The sequence below is a fragment of the Platichthys flesus genome, chromosome 11, assembly GCF_949316205.1.
Source record: "Platichthys flesus chromosome 11, fPlaFle2.1, whole genome shotgun sequence".
NCBI lineage: Eukaryota > Metazoa > Chordata > Actinopteri > Pleuronectiformes > Pleuronectidae > Platichthys > Platichthys flesus.
Window position 1 is genome coordinate 16,143,889 of NC_084955.1, and position 9,833 is coordinate 16,153,721.

The 9,833-nt window shown below is 40.9% G+C and overlaps 1 protein-coding gene across 1 annotated transcript; it reads right to left on the bottom strand.

The window, feature by feature from the left end:
• Positions 1-5,118: 5,118 nt before the first annotated feature.
• Positions 5,119-8,972, bottom strand: aqp10a (aquaporin 10a). Its single transcript, XM_062399643.1, has 6 exons — positions 8,683-8,972; positions 7,605-7,731; positions 7,250-7,387; positions 7,017-7,135; positions 6,717-6,934; positions 5,119-6,031 (listed from the first exon to the last, which is right to left on the bottom strand). Exons 1-6 carry the CDS (start codon positions 8,764-8,766, stop codon positions 5,821-5,823), a joined length of 897 nt encoding a protein of 298 aa, XP_062255627.1. The 5' UTR covers positions 8,767-8,972; the 3' UTR covers positions 5,119-5,820.
• Between the last annotated feature and the right edge of the window lie 861 nt (positions 8,973-9,833).

Here is a 9,833-nt window from a genome sequence, read left to right on the forward strand (position 1 = left end):
TATTTGATTTTTTGAAGCTTTGTATCTAACCCCCTGACACTGTTTATCTGTTATATTCCTTCACGTGTGCTTTACTTTCTATTTCTACTTGGACGAAGAATAAAAGGGTGAGAAAAAAAAGAGTATGTTTATCGTCAGAGACTGACCTGGAGGAAATCTTTTTCTGAACATCTCCACTCTGCCGGCTTCCTTCGGCTATGGCCCATTAGACTGTCTGCAGAGGGAGAGAAGAGGGGGAGGTGAAGGAGGAGAAGCAGGGAGGAGGACACAGTGGGGTGCTGAGTGCTTAAAGTGGGAGGTAAAGTGTGAACTACGCGAAACCAACTATTTTCTTCTAATCCAAAATATCTGTTTTCAGCTGATGCACTTTATCTCCTGACATGTCTCATTTTTTTTGCTTCAGGGTTCGAAAATCTCATCGAATCTTTCCTGAGATGAAGTGAAAGTACACAACAATACACACACACACACACACAAACACACACACACACACACACACACACACACACACACACACAAACACAAACACACACATGCACGACAGACCATCTCTGGAATTGAACCATAATGAGGAAATGACATTCAGCAGAGAGCAGCTTCTGTCTCTGTGGCACTTTGTGTCTGTGGGGACCGCTGGCTCCGGCCAGATCCACTATCAGTCTCCTCCTATGTGAGGATGAGAAAGAGTAATTGAGCAACATTTCTCTCCTCTCCTCTCCTCTCCTCTCCTCTCCTCTCCTCTCCTCTCCTCTCCTCTCCTCTCCTCTCCTCTCCTCTCCTCTCCTCTCCTCTCCTCTCCTCTCCTCTCCTTACTATCCCCTTAACACTCGTCTCCCCTCTCTCTCTCTTCGTTAATGCTGACACGTTAACGTTGGACACCTCGCACCCCCCACCCACCGTGCTCAATCACAGCTAAGTTAACGGCGAGAAGCTGCAGAAAGATGAGTCCATGGAGGCGAGGTGTCATGCATATTTGCCTCGTGCATAGGAAAGGTACTAAACAGCTCTACAGACGGGGGCTCAAGGCAGCGAGTGACCAATCAATACTCCTTAGAGAGAGAGAGAAAGCAGCTCTGCTTGTCTCCATGTTATTTAGGCCGATCAGCTTTCAGCTACAGTTTCCAGCGTCGCCTCTTGCCCTGTCACACACTCTTCTTTTTGATCCCATCTCTACTCACTATCTACACTATTACCCATTTATCAATATAATCAGGCGTAGGGAGTGAGTACGAGAGCTGTTTGCCATGTTCTCTCACCTCTCTCCTTTCCAGTCTTTCAGGTGCCATATCCCTCTCTCCCTCCTTCGCTCTCCATCTGTCTTGCATAACCCCATGGTCCTGCAGGGCCCTCGTGAAATAAAGCCCAGGGAGGGAGAGAGACCACTGAATATCTGAACATCTTTCTTGGCATCTGGGAAGAATTCATTTTCATCACTCACGCTGGAATCTGGCTGATGTTTTAAAGGATTTGAAGCAAAAAATACTTTATGAAATGTTTGGCTTGCAGCTGCAACAACAATATCCGTTTTGCATTTTGTCAAAAGGACAAAAACCAGCACACATGTTCCGTTTTATTTATTGAATAACTAAAATTCTAAAATATATAAAGTCACCACGCCATTTCTCTGCTCAGGTTGGATACATCCTAAACAAAAGTACATTAGGTAGGCTATATGTAGACTTAGCTAATGTTCTACCCTCACATATTAATATTGCAAAGGTTTTAATCTCCTCTGATGCACTAAAAGAATACTTTGAACTGTTGATATAAACGACACAAACCGAAAGAGCAAAAGACAAATATAACTCCAGCAACCTTATACCATATGCACTTGACCTGCTCTGAACGTTGGGCCGTGTATTTCCTGAGGTCTAATTCAATTACAGACGTTTAATCTCCTCTACGCCAACATAATAAATACTAATATGTTTTAGTGATATCTGCCTGACATCCTGTTAAAATGAATTACAACATTGCTGTAGGTCACCAACAGGAAGGAGGTGACAAAAAATCAAAACAACTGAGGATGGGCCATGATACACTTCACCTCATCTGGTTCTAGAAATTGAATGAACAGATACACTGATGTGATTGTTTTGTTAATGAATGCTGTTTTTAATCATTCAATGTCTGCATGAGCTCAGCGTGGCGTTTGCTCCACATACACTCAGCTCATTATCTGTCTTTAGATAATAATACGACACCAGTGGCTGTTTTCCGGTTTATTAATAAATAAGCTTGTGATATCTGCACGAGATGCTATTAAAGACAACAAGACTGCGGGTGAGTATCTTTCATATAAAGCATAGAACAACTTAGGTAAACAGCAGATGTAGGGTTAAGGTTACATATTTCTGCATATATATTCTACATATTCTGTTTACACTGTATGAATCACTTCTATTCTATTTATGTTTTTATATATCCTTGCGCTTATATTGCATGTTTAGTTATTTATTACCTTTACTGATGGCTACATATTTAACTGTTCTCTTTGCTGTGACCGCACATTTTCCCTTTATGGGACTGATAAATGATTCGTTTATCTGATCTCTTTAACCATATATAACATTTATATAATGAGTTAATGTATTTCAAGTACTAGTAGGGCTGCATGGGCAATAAAATCAAATCAATAATTATTGCAATATTTTTTTCATCAGAGGTTTAAAACCCACAACCTTCACTCAGGAGCAAAACTCAGTCTTTGAGTCTCATTTGCATCTTGATATATGATTTTGTCCATATGGCCCAGCCCTGTGTACCAGGGATGTCTGAGGTCACTGCATAAAGTGACATAACAAACTTTCACTCAGAGTTTGGGAACATGTAAAGATTCCAGTCCGGCTCCAATACAACTTCTTTGTATAAAATCCCCTGCAGCTCAGACCTGTATCTGCAGCGTTCACCGAGCAGCTTTGTCTGGTGCAGTAACGGGAGCTGGACACTTCACCATGAAAACCGAGACACACACATCAATATGTCCAGCTGAGAAAGTGGCTCAGAACCGCATGGGGAGCCATACGTGGTGGTGAGGGCAGCTCTGATGAAAACCAGCACGACAACATGGCTCAGACAAACACCACCTACCTTTACAAGCTGCTGTTATTCACTGGTCTGAGGTGGAGACATGCATCTCTCGCCGAGGTCATGGTGAAGTTTGGCTTGGGTCGATGATGATGGTGATGATGATGAAGATTAGGATGATGATGATGATGAAGATGATCTAAGGCCACGGAGGTGCAAGGAGGATGAAGCAGGGACAGGGGGCGCGCTGCAGGAGGCTCTGTGCAGAGGTGAAGGAGGGCTCCGGCCGAGGTGAGAGAAGCGAGAGAGGAGGGGGAGGTAGAGAGGGAGGAGCCGCATCCTCTCTTCACCTTCTACACCTCCATCTGAAGCTCTGCCTTCAAGACCTAAACCTGAAGTCACTGAGGAGGTTAACCTCAACGTCTCATCCATCCATTCAATTCAAGCTGTGGTGGCTTCGCTCTGTTTTTATCACTTTGTTTATTAAATATCTTGAACAGCTGATTTAACAGACACTTTGCCATGTGCTTTGTGGTTTGTGTCATACCGCCCCCTAATGTTTAGTCAGCGTAATATCATCCAACATCTGTTGGCTGATCAAGGTCTCAACATCTGCAGGCATCTGTCCATCATGCACACTTTACTCACAGGCCGACGTCCAGATGTGAACTTGGGTGCAGATTGACAACAATACGATTTCATAATTTCACACAATCTTATTAATATCGTGGACCCTTTGTCTCCATGGTTCTATTCTATACTATCCTTTATTATTCTAGATTCATCACTAGAGCAATTTTTGTAAGTTCCAATTCATCATAATAATGTGTTTTATTGACTAAAAGGCTAATGCAATGATGTGGTGTGTGAGCATTAACTGTAAAATTCCAACCTTTGTGACTCAGAGGGAGATTTATGGGTATTCGGGCTACATCCAAAATAAAAGACAGCCATAGGGAAAAGCAGACTGTCTCAGATTGTTTGAATTTTATTTTTTTCCTTGATTTTCTGTATTTTTGTCTAATAATCCCTGAAGGTGTGAAATCTTGTGAAAATCCTCCAGAGCAGTGAATGCTATTTAGATGGCAGATATCTTTATAAGCTCTTATAAAGGATGGACGAAGCAAAGATGTTTAAAATACAAATCCCTCAGCACGAAGAAATAAGTGTTTAAAGATGAAAACAGAAGAAAAATAAAGACGTTAGAGAACATCCTTAAGATCAGATAAGATTACTTCATGGGAAAAGTAATCTTATCTGATTACCATGTAACACATTATGACCCTATAGTATGTCATAAAGGACCAGCCAATCTAATTCTTCTCTTAAGCTTGCTGTAAATATTGCCTTTTGACATTATAATGTATGTATGTCACAATCAAAAATGGTTAAGAACAAAACTAAAGATGTATCATCGTGCCCAGACAGTGTGGCACATTTGAAGAGTAGTGGAATAGACAAATCTACCTTGTTACATATAGAGCTTTGCATTTGGCCGCTATATTGTCATTTTCTGGAAAGGCACATCTGTCTACTTGTGTAAGCGTGTAGAAAAATCAACAAAAGGCCATTAAGGTCAATGTGTTGTCCTTTTTTTAGATTTCCTGCCTTGTAATTGGAGGTGAATTGATGTCTAGTTTGGGACAGAGCCACAATTTAATAGAGTCTTGACCTTTGTGAATGCTCCTCAAAGGCTCAAAGACAACCCTACTCTGTAATCAACCTATTCAACGAGCTTCTCCCGAGAGACTCAAGAGACCAAAGCAATCTCACTCTCTGATGAAGGGATAATCATGATGGAGACCTGTGTGTCCCTCACCTTCTTCTCCACACATACAATACACATCTTAGACTTAGAAGAACAAAGACAAGCGTTAAGAATCAGGTTGGACAACAGGAACGGAGGCATAGTTTCTATCTCTCTCTCCTAAATATTAGAAATGTTGTAAGTATAACTAATATGATCAGTAATATTAATAATTGACTTAAGCACATTAAGATGTTTTTCCTGCACCAATTGCTGCAGATTTTTTTTTTTTTTTAAACCAATTCTTGTTTATTTCCCATTGTAAACCACAAGAACACTGGGAAGAATGTAAAGTTCATGGATTTCTTTTAATAAAATAGAAATTTGGTGTCGTGTGAATGTCACAGAATTTGATTTGAAAACACAAAACATGCAGATAATCACATCAGCAGATTCCAGCGGAAGAATGTGGAAATATTCCACGTCACACGCAGAATCTGTTGAAAACTGAATGATACAGTTGGACGCTCTACAAAACTAGTGATAGAACTGTATAGTCACTTGGGACAGCCTCGCAGAAACACATCTATAATTCACACCATACATTTTAGCACAAAAACACACACTTAACACTGACCGTTGAACTCAGCTGAATGAAATTGCACTTAATGGAGACATTGATGGGTTGTTTCCCGGAGTTAATCCGTTCAATGATCCTATAGACATGTTATAAAAAGCAAAAACAATGCAGTAGTAGTATAATTTACTGATAATAAATCGATATTTTACACACAAACATCAGTCATAATTCACAATCAGCATCTCTTCCAGCTGCCTCTGCCTCCACTGGCTGTGTTTTAGAAGCTAGCTGGTTAAATTAAACAAAAGAAAAAGGCCTCAGTTATTTTCTTTACAGAGGTTCACAAGATGTGCGTGAAGCTCAGATATTCATTACGGTTTTCTCGAGGATAATTTCCCAACAGGTTGCTGTCGTTGGGCAGCAGTGCTCGTGTCACATGGGACAAATGTTTTTTATTCAGTAACAGTTATAAATGTGCGGATTTGATCTCAAATCCATGTTCCCATGTTGTGGCTTCCTGCTTGCATTTGTCACTGATGGTGGAGATGGTGGAGTGGTTCTCCAGGTCGTCTGGGTCAGGCAGGTGCATCTGGATGAAGATCGTATACATGAAACTTCCTATAACACCTCCGATGAGTGGGGCCACCAGAGGAACCCAGAAAAAGTAGTTGTAACATCTGGAGAACACACAGATTGACCCAGATTAACAGGAGAGCTATGTGTCTGGTTAGTATCAGATATTGCACAAATCCCTATATATTTCTGTCAAATATTTTATTACAAATAATTGTCCTATTTAACCAAAAAGCTATGCAAAGGCAGTTTTAGCCTCTTGTGGCCTTTTTGTTTTTGCACATTTACTGTGTGCTTCAGTCTCAGCGCTCCTACACCTACAGAAAATAATAGGCCTAACTGTTAAAGATAACTGGTGGTTCAAGTGAATATTCAACTTTATATTTACCAGGTGACCAGAAACACATTGCCATTTGGATGATAACCTTATTCTGTCTGGGGAATAGACGAAGGTCAAAACAGGTGAAATGCTGCTGGTCTGTCAGCTTGTTTGAATTTTTGTTCTGCCTCCTAGTGGGCAAGAATAAATTAATGTAGCTTTAAATAGATTAGATAAAGTACAAAGTTTGTTTCCCACTCGGGAAAGGCCATTTGATTGCAAGATTATATAGAGCGACAAGTTGTTTTATGGAAGAAACAGATTATCATCAGCTGTTCTGACATCATCCCACAGGAAAGAGCTCTGAAGTCTGATAACCTCTGACAGATGTGATAAACACAGGGGGGGGGGGGGGGGGGGGCAAACCTGTGCACATACATGAGCAGTGTTTTTGTCAGATAAACACTTACGTGAAGACCTCAGTGCCCCAGCCTGCAGTCAGCGTGAGGAGGCGCGGCCCCAGGTCTCGAGCAGGATTTATTGCAGCTCCGCAGTTCCCTGACATTGACATGGAGATCCCCAGGACAATCACCGCCACTATAGCAGGAATTAACTCTGTGGGAGCGGGGGTGTTCCTCTTCTCATTCAAACACAGGATGCACAACATCAGCATGCCGGTGCCCACGACCTGAAGTCACATGTACAAATAGCAATGATGAGTTGAACAGCTGTTGAAGTACGACCCTAAAGTTTACTCACTCCCAACTGACCTGATCGAGGAAAGTTCCACCCAAAGACATGTATTCTGCAGGATAGGTGGCAAATATAGATGCTGTCTCATTTGGACCGTATACCGTCAGAACTCCTCCACTAAAATCCATTATAGCATCTGAGAAAGGAAAGGAGTTAATGACAAGAAGCAAACATCAGCAAACCGGATGCAGACTTGTAAGTATATAGAGTACATTGATGATACTTGTATTTGAGATGCTTTAATACGAACCATAATACACTAGGAAGACAAGCCCTGATGCCATGTACGCCCCCAGCAGCTGGGAGAGGGAATAGGGCAGCAGTCGTCCCCAGGGCACCTGGTCCAACACACAGAAACTCAGGGTCACAGCCGGGTTCAGATGAGCACCTGCAGGATGAGAAGGAGCGGAGAGAAATGAGAAAGAGTGTCAGCTGAAAGAGGAGTTTTAGGTCCAGTGAGAGTCAAAGAAAAATCATAGAGTTCGAATCAGTAAATGTCTGCAGTGAGTGTGGGTCTGATCTTTTACTGTAACTGTGAGGTAAAAAATCGAATAAATAGCATGCATAAGTATCATAATATTAATGTCCATTTTAGCCGTTTTTACCAGTGATGCCCTTGGTGAGGTACATGGCCGACATGACGCCCACAGAGAACGCCATGTTGACCGACAGAAACTGGCCTTTAGTTTCCCTGCTGGTCTTCACCTGAGCAGCAGCCGCGCAGCCAAAGAGCTGAGATTCAAACGACAGATGGTAGGAGGTGTCAGGGAAATAAAAAAATTCAGTTATATAAATAATCCTCCAATACAGAAGAAAATACATTCTCTAATGTGTCTGATTTGCAATTTGACGATTATTATTCACAGATTTCTGGTTGAAAGGCAATTGCTTGTCTCCTCATAAAATTAAACTTGAACTTGAAACTGGAAAGAATAGCAGTAAAGAGAACACTAAAACCCAACGGATGAAAGGATGATACACACACGCACACACACGCCTTTTGTAGGTTGATATGGTGGCAAAGTGGCAAACACATTCAGTAAGGCATTACTGATTGAACTTTATGGGCAATAAATAACTATTGGGACAGTTATATTATGTCTTTATTACAGGCTAACAAATAATATCCAATAAATACCAAGGCCATCAAAGACTTTAATGACTTAACTTGATTAACGTGGTGCCAGTGAAATAAGGAAGGTCCTGACATGCTTAACAAATACTTTTATGGATAATGTCAGTTATAAAAATCACTCATATTTTGTGATACCCGGGTTATGCTTCACCATGAAGAAAGTAGGAAGAAAGTAAATTGCGTTTACATTTTTTTAAATGTCTGCATACTTTCTGCCTTAAAAAAATGGAAATGAAGTCCAAAACACACAGATCTGTACAATCCTAGCATTTGTTTTAAATTACAACAATTTGGGAGCAAAATATACTAATAAAAATAGTTTTATATGGAACTGGAATACTGTATACTGAATATCTGTCTATTTCCAGTAGATTTTAGCAATAATAAAATATTCCCAACTGTAAATTCAACATATATGTCACTTGATTATCCTCTGTACCCAGAACAAAAAAAATATAAAATTGAATAAAAATAAGCTTAAATAACATGATTGAAAAACTATGACGCCAGTACAAGAAAAGTGATGAAACTTTGTCAGTGTAACTCACCAGTAGGACAAATGTTCCAAGGAATTCCGCCATGCACTCTCGCACCAGCGGGTTCCTCACTCTTAGAAAACGTAAATTCATCATGGCTGGAGTAAAATAAAATGATTCCTCTCATCCCACACGGGACTGTCTGTGTTATCAGGTCAACCAGCTGTTGCTCTCTTTGGGGTGAGTCTGTCCAGGAGCTGTTGGTGTCAGTGACGGAGGGGGCAGAGCTGAGCTTTCACCTGAGCATCTGAGGATCTGTATCCCACCTCTCCGCAGCTGATCAAACACTATTACTCATTTATTTGTTTGTGACACCTCCGGATTGGCTAGTGCCCAGAGTGTAATAATCCTCCGCTGGTAGAGGCTGGGTGTGTGAACAGAGGCCATAAACGGTCAGGTTATGTGTTGACAGCGTGGTCACAGGGCAATAAGCTACAGTGTACATACAGTTAGATCTACTGGTGCTTATGACAAATCCACCGGTGACAATTTATTTTGGCACTCTGCCTGTTAAATCACCACAGCCCGAGATTTACATTATGACCCACTGTATCTGCTACTGGTGCATATTTGACTGTTTGTGTAAAAGTGTTTGTATATTGTGGAGGAAATTTCCACTGACCAGTGTCTAAGGTAGTGGAAATCCACTGCTGTGATACTGTCTACCTGACCGGATGGAACCCTTATTTGGTGATGTTTTTCTTCAGACTGGTACCACGGACGGACAGACACAGCAGATAAGACACAGATGATGATCTCATGTCTTCTTTTTTTCATATTATGTCCTATGCAATGCCTCTTTGTATAAGTTCTGGCTTTTGTGAACATGCGGCCAGTTCGCCTTTGAGCACCCATGCTTGTTGTGTAAACTCTGCAGAGCTTACTATTATAAAGACTCAAAGGCAACTCCAGGCTGAGAATTCCATTATTTCAAATCTCAAGATGAATTTCTATCACAAACTATTTATCCTCTATTAAAGCGCCTAAATACATCAATCAAGCCTTGTGTATAACCTCAGTAATTGCATAAAGGAAACCAGATATGATCTGCCCCAAAAAGAAAGGTTAAACCCAATAGAAATACCGCAACAATAAAAACACACAAACAAATAAATTGAGACTTTTCCAGATGCATCCAACCCCACTAAAATGTGTACAAGAAA

Bases quoted from the DNA above. Each gene is read 5' to 3' on its own strand.
- aqp10a (XM_062399643.1), bottom strand. From the start codon at position 8,766: ATGATGAATTTACGTTTTCTAAGAGTGAGGAACCCGCTGGTGCGAGAG. The intron at 7,136-7,249 runs GTTCGTATTAAA...TTCCTTTCTCAG, and splicing joins TGTCTTCCTAGTGTATTATG to ATGCTATAATGGATTTTAGT. The intron at 6,935-7,016 runs GTCAGTTGGGAG...ATGTGACTTCAG, and splicing joins GTGGAACTTTCCTCGATCAG to GTCGTGGGCACCGGCATGCT.